Source organism: Halichondria panicea, chromosome 4, assembly GCF_963675165.1.
Source record: "Halichondria panicea chromosome 4, odHalPani1.1, whole genome shotgun sequence".
Taxonomy (NCBI): Eukaryota; Metazoa; Porifera; class Demospongiae; order Suberitida; family Halichondriidae; genus Halichondria; species Halichondria panicea.
This window is the reverse complement of record NC_087380.1, coordinates 1,830,362-1,846,102: the sequence shown is the minus strand read 5'-3', so window position 1 is coordinate 1,846,102 and position 15,741 is coordinate 1,830,362. Positions and strand designations below refer to the sequence as shown.

Sequence of the window (15,741 nt, the reverse complement as noted above, 5' to 3'; positions counted from 1 at the left end):
CCATGTTACTATACAATGTTCTCATTCTATATAAAGTATAATATTATAGTAGTCTAGTATGTATTGTCACTATAATTATTATAAAAAGACCCCGATTCATACATAATTGAAGTCCTTAATAAGTAATTCTTCAATGGTAATACAATAAGGCAAAAGTAAATGATATATTGTACAAACACAATTAAGATAATTATACTACAACACAATTTTACTAATTGTACGTGAGAAGATCACAAGGTTCTCATTGTAACCATATATGCAGTTCAATTAATTCACAACTACAGTCGAATTTTCCGAAGGCTCATCGAAAACACAATCATCAGGATTTGAAACAGGACTTACACTTTGCTTCACGTTCGGTGAATTTGATCCTTCCCTTTGCGACTGAGTGGACGACTCCAAAATATGATACAAATGTCCTTGCTCACTGATATAATTTTCTTCTGTACTCACAATAGCAAATGTATAGTCACTCCCTTTCGACTGAGTGGGCTGAACCGGAGTGTAAGTGTGAGAATCATAGCTAAGTTTGCGACTGATCTCGTTTTTGCCTGTGAATTCACTCAATATCTGTTTATAGTCGTTTCCATCGGTTTCCAAATGGTTGTGCTCTTCTTGAGGTGCTGATAGCGATACTAGCACTTTTGAATGTTTCTTTGTTGTAGGAGGAGATGAGTCTATAATGTCATACTTAGGATCATCAAAAACACCATCACTTGTGTCCAGTACGGGGGGCAAATTGGGCATGCTTGAATTTGAAGGTCGTTGGCCACTTCTGCCATGTTCGAATGTGTCTGGTGTAACTGTTTCGTAATAGCCACTCGGGGGAGAGGTCACGGGTGGACGAAGCGCTAGCTGCACTGACATGTCTACATATTGACCAGATCCAGGGGATAACGGCATCATGTGATCATCTCTCGTCATTGTATTGGACGTACTAGAGCTTATGAGGAGGGGGTTAGGTATCCCTAATCTGATCAGACTGCCAGGCACTGCAGCTGGTATCTCTGCGTACAGTGGTTCCAAGTTGGCCTCTGTTTTCTTGTCCAATTGACCATCAATGTCCCTATATAGAATACGAAGGTGCACATGATTCTACATGCATCTGTAATGTCTAACCCTTATAAGCTTAATCGTTCTAAGGCCGTTTTCAGTCAACAAGTCCTGTCCTAATGGCACAGTTAAGTAATCAAGTGCATGACATTTGAGAGCCATGTGTAGTCTACTACAATGGGTGTATTAGATTTGGGCTGCCCTCAGACACAAACATTGTCAACTGTGAGCAGAACTTCTATTATTACAGACATACACTTCCTTGATGTTGTGGCACACACCACACACACATGTTTAATTCCCTAGAATGATGCAGTCTGACCACCAATTATCATTTGTCACTGTTGTCAACAATGTGGCTTGCCAAGACACAAAGAAGCTCAATAATCAGTATTAATTAACTGCAATAGTTCTAGTATAAGCTAACACACTATTGTTGGCCTAATGGCGAGCATTGTTTGCTGGGCGCTTGGCTAGCTTGTTGATTCGATAAATAACAACATGGGATTTGACGAAACAGACAACAGCTGCATGCAAGTGTCCGGGATTCAACCCATTTAAGGAAGCTTTGATACAGCTTCTATAACAATTGTTTGAGAGAGGGGAATTATACTCCATATCGGTGGTACAGGATATATCCATTTCAGTATATTAGGGCATTTCTAGTCTTTATACGAAATGCCACATAGAGCGTCCAGTATACGCACCTCAAACAGTATTTCCCTTTTAGTGTTTCATGGATCATGACTTTTTATGGCACTACTATAATTATTATGATAAAAATGATTATACTACCTGTCAGCAGCCACAACACCTTTGAAGGTGTTCTAAAATTGTAACCTCACTATAATTATTATACCTCAAAACTGTGCACACACACAAACACTCACCTCAGGGCAATGGCAGATTCAGCACTGGTGGGTGAGGTGACACCTGCATGCAAGCAAACCACACAGTAAGGTAAGGGTTTGAGGTATACAATGTCAGCCAAATATAGTCAATAGGGACAACTTATCGCACAATATGCTTCCTGGCAAATGACTATGGAGATATATTGACAAGGGTATTGATACGGTGTTAGCCTGCATGTACCTTTAATTCTTCTCTTCTTGCACTGCAGTGCAGCAATGACAGCTAGGAGAATGAAGACACCCACAAGTAGAAAAGCCAGGACAATGCCAATAGCCAGCCATATAATATCAGTAGGTAGGCTCCCCCCACCCTGGGAAGTTCCGTCACCCCTCTCTATGGTAGTCGCTGTTGAGGCAATGGTCTCCATGTTGGATGTTTCTTGCATAGTAAAGATGTCACTGTCAGTAGCAGGCTGCGTTGTCTGAGCGTTAGAAGGCTTGTCTTCGGTAGTCGTTAATTCTGTAATACTTTTATCTTCAAGAGTAGTCGTCAATTCTGTATTACTTTTATCTTCAACAGTGGTTGTCAACTCTGTAATACTTTTATCTTCAACAGTAGTTGTTTCTGGAGTGCTTTTATCTTCAGTGGATGGTAGTGGGGTTGAGTCTGTTTTAGGAGCGGGGGTCGAAATGGAATCACATTGGAGATCTTGAGCATTCACAATTGAGATATTTTGATTTGAAACGTTAGCACATCGATTTGAGCCCTGCGATAGAAGAGGTATAATTGGCGAGTTGCATGAGTTGATTGCTGAGGTGCTACACTGTTGCTCAATGTGGACCACTTGGCTTGGAGTAGAGTGACCTCTAATACTGCACCAGTAGTAACCAACAGTAGAATTATTCACCTTGGAAATGGTGAAATTATCACGACGAATATTCACATTGTTTTCAACGATTTGATATGTAGTTTGGACGCTATATAGTGAGTTTGGTATACTGATGTAAGTGCTTTGGTTTGTCACACCAATTACAGAAGGGTCAGAAGAAAAGTGCCACTGAATATGCACAAATGAATCTCCTTCAACGTAACAGGTTATATTAACTCCAGACCCGATAATGTTGCAGCTCTGTGTGGTGGGTCCAGGCTCATTTATGTAGCGGAATCTGCAATCACCTGTAGAAAATGTGCAGTGAACAGTTAGTTATTGTACTGACCATCCCAATAGCTACATCTGCATCAGAATAACTGGGAATACCTGCTGCTATAGCCTCACCTTGCATGAGCACTGTCCCATAGAGAGCTTGAATGGTGGCTAGCACCATGAGGAGATGCATGCAAGAGCACTTCATCATCACCATGCAGATGTTAGCAAATAGCTTAGTCAATATCTTTACACTGCTTTACATCCATCTGGCACAGCTAGTGGTCATATTAACATCCTGATAATAATAGGAAATGGGGAAGTTTATTGTGAGATCAGACTTGCAAGCCACTCCCTTTTCTCACCAACAAGTCAACACCAGAGTCAACCTCTGAGTCAACACTGCCAATACTATAGATCTATACTACTGGTTAATGCCGGAGAAACATTAGTATACTAAGCTGTAGTACAGTCTAGTCATGAGAAGTATTAATAGTAAGATATTCTTAACATTTGTTGCAATTAATACATGTGTAAGTTTTGTTCTGATCTTTCAGTACACAAGTTTTGCTAACAACAGGGGTACACTGATGAAGAAGTTTTCCTCTTTTGAACTATTACACCCTCCTAGTAGAACTATTTCTAAAGAATCCGAAAAACACTCAGCACCAGTTTTTACTAGCCCAATTGTGACTGACTTAATCTCTACAGCTTCCGAGTCTCAGTCAAGCAGTGTGCACGTTTCTCAATCTGCCATCCTTAAAGAAGACAGTTCTCCTCACCACAATTTGACAAATCAAGACACGGATCTGGAATATCATAAACTCCCCAATATTGAATCATCTAGACTGATCACAACTCGATGGACCTCACTCATTGGCAGTGGAAAACATGAACACCATTTTTTCTCTGCTTATTTCGATGGAAGATCATTTACACAACTGCCAAGACCAGCTGTGAATGTGATGGGATATGTGAACAAAAATTCATTGGAACAGACATTTTATTGCTTGTTTAGGTACTCGAATGCTTCCAGCACATGTTCCACCAAGCCAGCCGTTCATAGACATGTACCTGAATGTTGGCATGTGGGTCATGAGGCAACACCCTTTCAATACTTGTGTGAGGTGGAAAGTGGAATACCTGTAACAGTGCGATTGAGTACCTCACAGAATTGCCAGTTGGAGATGAGCTCAGCTGAAATCCAAGTTGGGAACAGAGACGTTGAAATGAGGGAGAGAGCTCCTCCTAAAAAGTTTGGAATATGTATTGGAGGCCCGTTGATTCAAGAAGACAAACACTTTTTGGAGGATGTTATTGAATTTGTTGAAATGAGTAAAGTGATGGGAGCTGAACAAATAGTGTTTTATGTGAATGAGACTCAAGTGGATAAAGAAGTGTTAGAATATCTGTGGAAATATTATCCAGAAACTGTTAAGACAATTGGTTGGAGAAAGTTTAAGAAATCGGAACCATTACACTATTACGGACAACATATAATACAGAGCGATTGTTTCTACAGGTTTATGTATGAAGTGGAGTACATAGCTATGATCGATTTGGACGAGATGATTCTACCAATACAGCAAAACAGTTGGACAGACATGATTGACGCTTTCAAGATCCCAAAAAGTGTATCTGAATTCAAGTTTCAAAATAATTTCTTCTTGCCTTCCGAAAACACACGGAAATTACAAAACTGCTCGAACAAACCTGTACCAAAATACTTCACAAGAACACAACGAATCACATGCTTCCCGGGTTATAGTTACAGAACAAAGCTCATGTCTCGACCAAGATTCATCCTTGAGCCTTGTGTGCATAGGAACTGTGCGAAGGTAGCTGGTCACGACAAGACCTATAATGTTCCTCTAGAACAGGGTATGCTAGCCCACTATAGACCAACTATCCTAGAAGATTGTCAACATAAACCAAAGCATTCTGATGAACGAGCCAAAAGATTTGAAAGTCAAGTAGTTAAAGCAATTTGTACATAATAACTGTGTAAACCTGTGTAACATTAGATGGATTGTCAATTATATCAAAATCAATAGTTCTCATAGTGCTGTTGCTATGAAGTAAACCTTTAAAGTGTGTACATAATTATGTAATAGTTGTATACCACCATGGGTGTATTGGATTTGTACTACTACCAGGGCAGAGGCAGTACAATAACAATACACACGCAGATATCCATGTAGCCTCGATTCCAGCTAGCAATTAGTAATCCATTTACAACCCATTTACAACTTGCACTTGATAAACCACATTTACAACTTCAGACAACCCAGTTTAATGGGGTCGGGTAGTTTTAGTGAATCTGATTGGATACTGAAGAATTGATCTTCATAATGTGATCCAAGTGTGTCCCATAAAAGAGAGGCCCCTTTCAGGGTGGAGGGTGGACTTTAGGCTGACCACAAGCCAATGTACTCTAGGGTACATGAATGTACACCCTAGCAGGGTACATGGGATTTGTACTCTGGAGTATCCTGAGAGTTTCAATGGATATTCCTTAGTGTCAGAGCACATCATGGTACAAGCATGCATGCATGTAACAAGTGGAATATTTAATTGACAACAAGAAATGAAAACCGCAAAATAATGAACTCACTATAGGTAAACATTAATGGTGGCTTGGGTTTGACGTAAATTCTTAAGAAGGTCACAAAAGAACGTCCTCTACATTTTGTCCCAAAATATTCTACCTGGCCAAAAACACTTGAGCTATTCCTGATGGGTACGGTTTTGCTTGTCTGCTCTTATATGCAGGCTTACTCGCTTGAGCAAATTTGCAGAAGCACTTGTAAAATGAAAGCATGCTGATGTCTCAGTGGAGGTGTCAATAGCTATTTAAGCAATAGCTTATACACGTACATATCATTATTTTAAAAATGTTCATCATGCATGTATACCTGTAATGATATCGGTATCTATAATTATCATGATGAACATTTGCTTTACTGCATGCAGGCAGAATCGCTCCTAGCCGGCCTTGGATAGTGTGAGTACCAGAGTGCATGAGTACCTGATGATAGTGCGGTCGGGATCGAGACTAGAATCACAGATTCACAGGTAGGGGTTGGTAGATTATGCTCAAGATATTACCTATTATGCTATTCTTTTATCAAGTAAACAGCCTATTATTCTTCAAATCGCCTATTATTCCCACATTATTCCTCCAAAGCACAACATAGGCCCCATGTCGTCACACAAGTAACATCAAACTATAAATAATTGCCATGTGACTCTATCTACTATAATAGAATTTCAAGGAGATACTTAAACCAATGTTTATACTATATATGACTCGTACTGACCTGTATTTCTGTGAAACCTGCCTATTATTCTACCTATTATGCCAGCATAATTCTCACCAAAAAATGTATACCTATTATGCTCAAAATTATGCTAGCATAATTTTCCAACGATGAACCCCTATTCACAGAGAGTGGAAAATATCGACCATGCATGATTGTTGTAATGCCAAAGTCACCAAAGTCCAGTATGCACACACACACGCACACACATACACACAAACACACTGCCGTACCTTGCTTGCGCACCGAGGCATAACAAATACAACGGTTCCATGCATACTCAACTCTCGGAGTGGTACAACATTACGCTCTAGACAAAACTTGAAGGGCTTTGCCACCCAAAATTAGCCCAATACTGATAACATATCTCCTTTCTTCTACCATCATCATGCACTACACCAAAGGGACCCCCAACAGCTTTATAATAGGAAGATGGTGTTTTCATTTCACTATACCTTTCTTACTCAGTCTGGCATTTATGAATTGAGATTAACTTAATTCGAAAAATGTAATGACTTTTGCCGAGTGCCCTATACAGTTTTAGCTATTCTACAACAATACACACACTAGATTACTCGCACTAAACTTCTACTACTGTTTTTCTGTTTCAGATCATGCATAACTAGACTATGCATGTAAAAGTTGTTGGCACAGGCTTTGCTTTACTTTAATATCTTCTTTTATATTCACACTGCAGCATTTTCCACCTACGATCTCTGCATGTGGTGGAATGATAACGTGTTATGTTACAAATTCATAAATTGATGCTTACTCTTGATGGTTGTCATGGAAGCTGAAGGCACCCACAAACACCTTGTTACGGGGAGCTATATAGTTAAAGTGTGATCTATAAACATTGATGAAATCGGTCAACTCGCATTCCTTGTACTGTAGTGACAAGTCTTGCAACACTTAAACCTCCACTCTCTATCTTCTCTACCATTATGATGGACACTCTTCACTCCGGACATCACGTAGTTAGCAGGGCACTGGAAAAGAAGAGGCTCATCAAAATCATTAACATTATCGGTCCAGAAGCACTTAGAGAAATCCTTTGACACAGTTTTTCGGCAATTGAACTGAAATTGTCGATCCCTAGCGCTCGTACTATAGACGCTCCTGATTTCAGAAAGAGCGGTTTTTGATTTACACTCGAAATTCAGTGGCTGGTCAACGTCATTCTGGTACACCTCAGCAGAGAACACCGAGACGAAAAGCAGCAGTCCAACAAAGGCTTGTCTGTACCTAAAATGAATGCAAGAGCATGGGTGCATGGTGTAAACCTGCATTAATTGATGCTCACATTGTCAAAAAATTTTCTTCTCTTCTTGTGATCAGCTCCGCAATGCTCCTTGTTGCTTAATATGAAGTAAGTGACATCTCGTCTTTCTTTTATACAATTAGGACCATATTGACTGAATACAGAAAAGTTCCAAGTATTTCGTCGTATCACTTGTTGAAAGTTCCTGCTATGCAATGATAATATTTCAGACACTTACGTATTATGTCTTCAAATTCAGTGAAAACAGTGCAAAATAGGTCCAAGTATATAGTGTTTTTGTTTAGTGTATCACTTGTTGAAAGTTCCTGCTATATATGCAAATGCAGTGATAATCTTTCAGACATAAGTATAGTGCATATGAAAACAGTGCAGAGTAGTTCCAAGTAGTATTTTGTTTTGCTATGTAACAGAGCTAGTTTGTGAAAGTTCCTGCCGCCATGAAGTTATCATCTTTCTGATATTTGTGAATTGAGACACCAGCTTAGTTTTTATTTCAACAGCCATAACAATTTTCAGGATTTTCTGAAAGCTTAGATCTTTCAATGCTTTCGTATGAATATTGTCGGGGCCATTAATTTGTCCCATTTTTCGGCCTTGGGACCATAATTATTATCATGTGGCTAAACTCTTGAACTTCGATGACACCATTTGAAAGGTGTTTTTCTAAGCTTTCAGAAAATCATATCGAAATTGTTGAAATTGGATTCCACGAAATTTAAGTTATGGCAGCTGCAAAAGTCCCCAGAACCATTGATTAAACAGGGCCCATTTGACGGGTGCCAATTAATTAAATGGGGGGGGGTCAGTTCCAAATATAATCTAGTTAGTGTATGGTCCATGCAAATTAATAGTTATAAATTATTTGTTTCACTATAATTATGTGAAAGTTCCTGCTATCAGTGCTATATATGCTAACCCTAACCCTATAACCCAACCTGCATGCATGCAGTGATCGATCATCTTTCTAACAATGAACTGTCACTATGTACATGTCTTAGAATTTAATATACTATACATACTGCCCATGTCACTATAAAGTTTCATTGAATACAGGCATGCATTGGGATTGGACCTCTTACAAAAATGAAGCCGAGACACGATAATTTATGAAGTGCTCATGTTTGGTTTGGTATCAATTGAGACTAAGGTATAGTTAGCTGGTATAGTATAGACTTCGATCATCGTCATCATGCTGGAAAAATTATAGATATAGCTCTATTCTATTACGACATGCATCAATCTGGCATTGAGGTTTAGTGACAATTATATTTTTCTGATAACACAAGGAAATCAGTTTTGTCTGAGAGTGCCCAACAGTTTCAGCTATACAGTATACACACTTGTCTATACTAAACTAAACTAAATTATCAGTTCACGTGTAAAAGACTACATATAAAAGTTGTTGGCACTGGCTTTGCTTTACTCGTCTTTCTTATATTCACACTGCAGCATCTTCCACCTACGATCTCTGTGTGATGGAATGATAACGTGTGTTCTCATGTTACAACGCATAAAGTGAGATACTTACTCTTGTCCGTTGTCATGGTAGCTGAAGGCACTCACAAACACTTTGTTAGCGGGAGCATTATAGTTAATGAGTCCTCTCCAGTTATTGATCAGTGAATTTGGACAACTCACAACTCTTCGTTTGATGACAAGAAGCCTTGCAACACTTAAACTGCCACAATCTATCCTCTCTGTGATTGTTATGGATACTCTTCACTCCGGACATCATGTAGTCAGTAGGACAAAGAGGAAAGGCTGGTCCCATACCGTATAGCGGGACATTTTTGTGGGGTGCAAAATTTCGCGTTTTTCGAGGGCAGAGCAATTAACGCGAAAATTAAAACTCCCACACACCGGTATTTCACATGCAAAGCTATTGGTGGGTGTGGTTTCCTAGCATTTAAACTCAGAACCCACGAAAATTTCTGTTGAGCAAATAGCGAAAATTTGCACCCGTGAAAATTTCCTGCTATACGGTACCCAGACATAATTACAAAGGAATTGAAAACGTCTATCTCTGTGGTGATTATCCTGACTCGATTCAGAAAGAGCCTTTTTTGATACAATTGACGTGCAGTGGCTGGACGAAGTTATTCTGGTACCCCTCAGCAGAGAACACCGATACGAAAAGCAACATTCCAACAAAGGTTTGCCAGTTCCTACAATTAATGCAAAGGTGGTGAAAATTGCCCATTCGAGTACGGTAATTGACTCACATTGTCCAAGAATTTCTTTTCTTTTTCTTCTTGTGATCAGCTCCGCAATGCTCCTTTGTTGCTTATATGAAGTAAATGATATCTTGTCTTTCTTTTATTAGCAATAGGATCACGATCATGCAGTGTTTTGGTTTAGCTACAGTCTATAGAGAGTAGAATACCAAAATAGGTGAGTAGTTGTACTTCAATGTATCTCAAGATCGGAACATTTCTAAGAAATTGTGCTGATACCATTGTATAGGTGAATGAATAAGCTACAACATTATTCAAAAATATTTCCCCAAAAGTTGTTGTAGTGGGAAATCATTTTAGGTGAAAATGGGGGTGATCGTAAAAAAAAATGTGTGTAACATAAATTATCGGTTCCGGAACTAAAATATTTCTGGACACATTTTTCTTATCAAAAATTAGACAATTTATTCAAGCTAACTCGGTGAAATTTTGGACCTTAGCTGTAAGATTTTCTTTAAATCTCTCCCTAACCGAAACGGCACTAAAAACTAGCAATTTTGAGCACTGCGGTGGATGTGTAGATATTTAAGCAATATCGAACCTTTCAAACTATCTATAGATGTTGTAACAAATTTCCAAACCTTAGCCGGAAACCGTTGGCCTTTTCTCTCCCTAACCGATTACCCACTATAACAATTGGGTACTGTTTTATTAGTCACCACAAACCCACCACCTTATGTTGTCATGGAAACATTTTGGATTATGTTGTTGCTTATTCATTCACTTACGTGACAATGGTATCAGCAGATTTTCTTACCATCATAAGATATTTACATTTAAGTACAACTACTCACTCTTTTGTGGTATTCTACTCTAGACTGAATGCACTGTATGTAACTGTTTGGGAAAGTTCTTGCCGTGAAGTAATTATTATACGTGCATTTTGTGCCATAAAAACTGCCTAATTGTGCCTAACAAGGAACAAATTAGAGATATCTGACATTCCATTACTACTGATCTATGAAATCAAACATTTCTTCATGATTACTGTGTGGACAGACTAGTCTTAGCAATATATACTAGACTATCTATATTCAGTTTCACTACATGTCATTGATTTTAGATCCACTTAGCTTGCTCTCTAATTTCTGGTAGTCACACTCCAGAATCTTCTATGCACATGCACAGACAATTTCTGTAAACAGGAGAGTCACAAGTCATGCGCATTTCATTCACCTTGATCAGATACTAATGTAATTACTCACTCTCTGCCATTGTCATGGTAGATAGAACACCAGCTATAGTAAAGACGGTAGAAGAACGAAAATTCATATGCGTATCCCATTTATTGATGTAAACAGTTAATCGGAAATTCTTGGCTTTGTATAGCCACTATGCATGCATGGGGATTGGGTCTCTTAAAAACGAAGCCAAGAGACATGATAACTTATTAGCTTTGTTTCAGTGGTTTGTCCAGGCTCATTAATGTGACAGCTCTGGGAAAACCAGACTATTGGAGCAGGCTAAAATTTTGGTGATTAATGTACCAAATGATAGAGTAGAGCATCGCCTACACACAATGATATGCATGTTTAGTGTTCACATACCTATAGTTTCATACCAGAGTTATGCGCGTTAGAAACTTGAAGCCGTAAAATGAGTAAAAAACGCCTCTCAAAAATTGCTCAATTAGGAAAAATAAGGTAGAAAAAATAATAGCGAAGTTTGGACGTCGATGGAAAAAATTGGATTTAGAGTATCAGATTTTACTGAGAGGTAGTAGAAGGACTGCAGAATAACATTTTTTTAGATTTTATACTGTAGGTATAAATTTAGCTGTAGCTCAATACTAAATTCTGCTCCAATAGTCTGGTTTTCCCAGAGCCTGTCACAATTTATTATGTATCAATTGAGACCTTTTAATGAGGTATAACTGGAGGTAGATAGACTTCATCCTCACCATGCTGGCAAAATTATAGATCTATAGCTTATACATGTCAATCAGGCATTGAGGTTTATATAATAATAGTGGTGACAAGTCATTTTACGTTCCTGCATGATAACACAAGGAAATCATTTTTGCCTGAGAGTGCCCAACAGCTCCAGCTACTATAATGTTTGTACTACTAACTTTAAGCTATATATTTCTGTTCAGTTCATGTGTAAAAGACCATGCATGCAACATTAAGATGAATCGACACCATGCATGTATAAAAATTGTTGGCACAGGCTCTGCTTTATACTATATTCACATGCACTGCAGCATCTTCCACTGACGGTCTATGTGATGGAATGATACGTGTTCTCAAGTTACAAAACGCATAAATTGATACTTATATACTCTTTTCCATTAATTGTCATGGTAGCTGAAGGCACCCACAAACACCTTGTATATAGCGGGAGCTGTATATAGCTAATGAGTCCTCTCCAGTTATTGATAAAGTTAGACAATTAACTCACAACTTTTTGTTTGATGACTTACAACACTTAAACTGCCACAATCCTCTTTGCCATTGTCATGGACACTCTTCACTCCGGACATCACATGGTTAGTAGGACACTGGAAGAGCAGAGGCTGGTCCCATTGATTCTCATACCCGGTCCAGAGAAATCGTAAGACGTAATGCTTTCAATTGGCAAAGGAATTGAAAAACGTCTATTCCTGTGGGGCCTATTATAGACTCCTGACTCCAGAAAGAGCGGTTTTGAATTGACAATCGACGCTCACTAGCTGTCAGTGGCTGGTCAAAGTTATTCTGGTACCCTCAGCAGAGAACACTGAGACGAAAAGCGGCAGTCCAACAATTGATGCAAGGGGGTGAAAATTGCATTTGAGTAATTTTAACACTCACATTGTCAAAGAAATTTCTACTTTCTTCTTGTGATCAGCTCCGCAATCCTCCTAATTGTTGTTTAGTGTGCATGCAGTGAGTGCATGACATATCGTATGTCTTCTTATACCAATAGAATCGCGCAGCCTGAGCGCTAAAGGTTCGATTAGTGTTTTGGTGTTTAGCTATGTAAAGCTCTAGCCTCGATCCCAGGCCGAGTTTTCGCTTTTATAACGGTTAGGCGAACAACTGGGCCTGGTACTAGTTGTCTGCGCATGCGTCAATCGTTGGTCAGATTCTGACGAATGGATATTCTCGTTCACTTTCGTGACATTTATATTCGTGTACTATCGTGTACTAGAAGTCAGTTCCCGTTTTATCATTATTGGAATCGATTGGAATGGCTCTTAGCTGAAGCTTCTCTCTTCTCTGAAGCTTATTCTGAAGACTGAACAACAAGGGAAGAGGTATAAAGCTTTGTCAAGCTTGTTAAGGTCAGATATTTTTGTGTGGGCCCTATGGCCGGCTATGCTATCAAGTCTTGTTCATGTTTGGCAAGAATGTAGGTAGACTATAGTTTCATCATTAATATGGTGGATCAAGTGAAGAGTGTGAGCTAGAGAACTTGGTGCTGCCATCATTAGCTCGTCGACAATGACACTATAACCGAGAAATTTAATATGTATAGATCTACACGTATTTAAAATGTCTACTTCTCTGTACAGGAGCAATGGCTAATATCCAGCTATCCCAACAGTGCTCCTCTTGGCTATACTAACGGACGAGACTGGACAGTTTGAGGTAAGGGTTTAACCGTCTTTGGTTTCTTTTAATATTGTCCTATACTCACAGACACAGGACTGGAGTATGACCTGCTCATTCGAGCGTTGCTGGGTAGCTCAGAGACATCAAGAGAATCTACATTTTCTCAAGCAATGAGTTACGAGTTGGGGCCTAGAATCAGAGAAGTCCAGCAGCCTGCTAAATCTTTTTGAAACGTAATTTGAAGGCATTCAATCATCCTGAAGTTGCCCTGGGTCACTGTAATTGTGCTGCAGCACAACTGGCAACTCCCCAGGCCTTTGTGAAGCAGCTCCCTATGTGCATCTTTTGTGTACTCACTCTGTGCATTTTCTGTGTACAAATTTTGATTATTGATTTATTAAATATTTTTGCCGACCACAAATATACAATGAAAATTTGACGCATGCGCAGACAACTAGTACCAGGCCCAGTTGTTCGCCTAACCGTTATAAAAGCGAAAACTCGGCCTGGGATCGAGGCTATGTAAAGCTCCTGCACATACAGTAATTATCTCAGTTGTGCCTAACAAGGAGATCTCGCATTCCAGATTATAATACACTTTTCATCAGTAATACTGTGTGTGGACAGACTGAGCAATACTATATAATTTATGCTATCTATATAATTATAATTATAATTATAATTATAGTGCTAAACTTATTGTTGAGTTTCACTACATGTTCATGTTTTTAGATCCACACTTCCTTTAGCTTGCATGCATGCTCTCTCACTTTGGTAGTCACATACTAGAATCTTCCAGCGACGATCTCTGTTAAAAAACAAGTCACATTTCGTGCACCTTGATTCTATAATTTTACTTACTCTCTTTTGTTGCTGTGGTAGCTAACAGCACCAACAAAGACGGAGTGAGAAGAATAGTAATTCATACGCCCATCCCAGTTGTTGATGTAATTGTCAGTCAAATGACACTTCTTGGTTTTGTAGCCACTAGCTATAGCCTTGCAACACCTGAAGCTCCACCGACGATCCTCATGACGATTGCTATGGTAACTCTTCACTCCTGTCATCACATGGTTGACTGGACACCTGAAGTGGAGGGGTTGGTCCCAGTTATTCACGTATCTTGTCCAAATGCAACGGGATAATGAAGAAAGTGCAACTTTCTTGCACATAAAGTGCCAACGGCGATCCTCATGACGATTGCTGTGATAACTTTGAACGCCAACAATAGCCTGTTTGTCGGAGCATTGGACATTTAGATTCCCATCCCAATCATTCTGCCACCGAATTCCAGCTACAGCATAGAATGCTGAGACCAGCACCAGGAAACCAGCACAGACTTTCCAATACCTGCATGTGAATTAAGCCATGACAAAAAACTAAAGCCTCTATATGGGACACTCACATTCTTTTCTCTTTTTCCACAGAGTTAAACTCAGAGATGAGTGTGACAGATAGTTCTGATCTCTGCCCTTTTATAGATACCTCGTCTTTCTTTTATACCGTGCAATAGGATCACATAGTCTGTGCGTTAAAGGTTCAGATTAGTGTTTTGGTTTAGCTATGTAACTGTTTGTGAAAGTTCCTGCTAGGCAGTAATATATATACGTACTTTTGTGCCATGGAAATATGACTGCCTAATTGTACCTAACAAGGAACAAATTAGAGATCTGACATTCCATTTACTTATGTACTAGACTAGTCATGAGATAATAAATAATACGTGTACATGCACTTATATAATATACAGGGTTTTGCAACATTGAGGGTTGAGCGTTACATATAGAAGGAACGCTCAACTGAGCAATACTATATATATCCATTCAGTTTTTCACCACTTAATTGCATGTTTATTGATTTACCACACTTTACATAATTTATTACTTGCTCTCACTTCTTGTAGTCACACTCAAGAACCTTCCACAGACGATCTCATGCAATAGGATCACATTACGTAGTCTGAGGGGGCTAAAGGTTCCGATTAGTGTTTTGATTTAGCTATGTAACTGTTTGTGAAAGTTCCTGCCATGCAGTAAAATTATGTACTTTTGTGCAATGAAAAATTGACTGCCTAACAAGGAACAAATTAGAGATCTGACATTCCATTTACATGTATTGTATTGTATGTACTAGTCGATGAGTACACTTAAAATAATATACAGGATTTTGCAGAATCTCAAAAAATGTTGAGATTGAGCGTTCAACCTTCAACACTATTGTTGATGTTGCAAAGATTTGCAGACCGAGAATACCATATATAGACTATATCCATTCAGTTTTTCACTACTTAATTGTTCATTGATTACTAAATATCCACTTT

General features: G+C 38.9%; 2 protein-coding genes and 2 long non-coding RNA genes across 4 annotated transcripts; 2 read left to right on the top strand and 2 right to left on the bottom strand.

Moving 5' to 3' along the window:
* Positions 1 to 106: 106 nt before the first annotated feature.
* Positions 107 to 3,342, bottom strand: LOC135335048 (uncharacterized). The gene is made up of 4 exons (XM_064530442.1): positions 3,182 to 3,342; positions 2,146 to 3,081; positions 1,944 to 1,986; positions 107 to 1,066 (listed from the first exon to the last, which is right to left on the bottom strand). Exons 1-4 carry the CDS (start codon positions 3,264 to 3,266, stop codon positions 268 to 270), a joined length of 1,863 nt encoding a protein of 620 aa, XP_064386512.1. The 5' UTR covers positions 3,267 to 3,342; the 3' UTR covers positions 107 to 267.
* Positions 3,343 to 3,393: 51 nt separating this feature from the next.
* LOC135335051 (uncharacterized) lies at positions 3,394 to 5,129 on the top strand. Its single transcript, XM_064530444.1, has one exon. The coding sequence runs from the start codon at positions 3,529 to 3,531 to the stop codon at positions 5,044 to 5,046; it is 1,518 nt and encodes a 505-aa protein (XP_064386514.1). The 5' UTR covers positions 3,394 to 3,528; the 3' UTR covers positions 5,047 to 5,129.
* A 3,602-nt stretch (positions 5,130 to 8,731) lies between these two features.
* Positions 8,732 to 13,855, top strand: LOC135335042 (uncharacterized). Its single transcript, XR_010394429.1, has 3 exons — positions 8,732 to 8,798; positions 9,101 to 13,457; positions 13,509 to 13,855. It is a non-coding gene; the product is annotated as an uncharacterized LOC135335042 (long non-coding RNA).
* On the bottom strand, positions 8,964 to 12,847 carry LOC135335043 (uncharacterized). Its single transcript, XR_010394430.1, has 4 exons — positions 12,678 to 12,847; positions 9,874 to 12,603; positions 9,180 to 9,816; positions 8,964 to 9,119 (listed from the first exon to the last, which is right to left on the bottom strand). It is a non-coding gene; the product is annotated as an uncharacterized LOC135335043 (long non-coding RNA).
* Positions 13,856 to 15,741: the final 1,886 nt, after the last annotated feature.

Coding starts and splice junctions, on each gene's coding strand:
- LOC135335048 (XM_064530442.1), bottom strand. CDS start 3,266: ATGGTGATGATGAAGTGCTCTTGCATGCATCTCCTCATGGTGCTAGCC. Junction 3,082..3,181: donor TGGGACAGTGCTCATGCAAG/GTGAGGCTATAG, acceptor CATTTTCTACAG/GTGATTGCAGATTCCGCTAC. Junction 1,067..1,943: donor GAATCTGCCATTGCCCTGAG/GTGAGTGTTTGT, acceptor TATTCTATATAG/GGACATTGATGGTCAATTGG.
- LOC135335051 (XM_064530444.1), top strand. CDS start 3,529: ATGAGAAGTATTAATAGTAAGATATTCTTAACATTTGTTGCAATTAAT.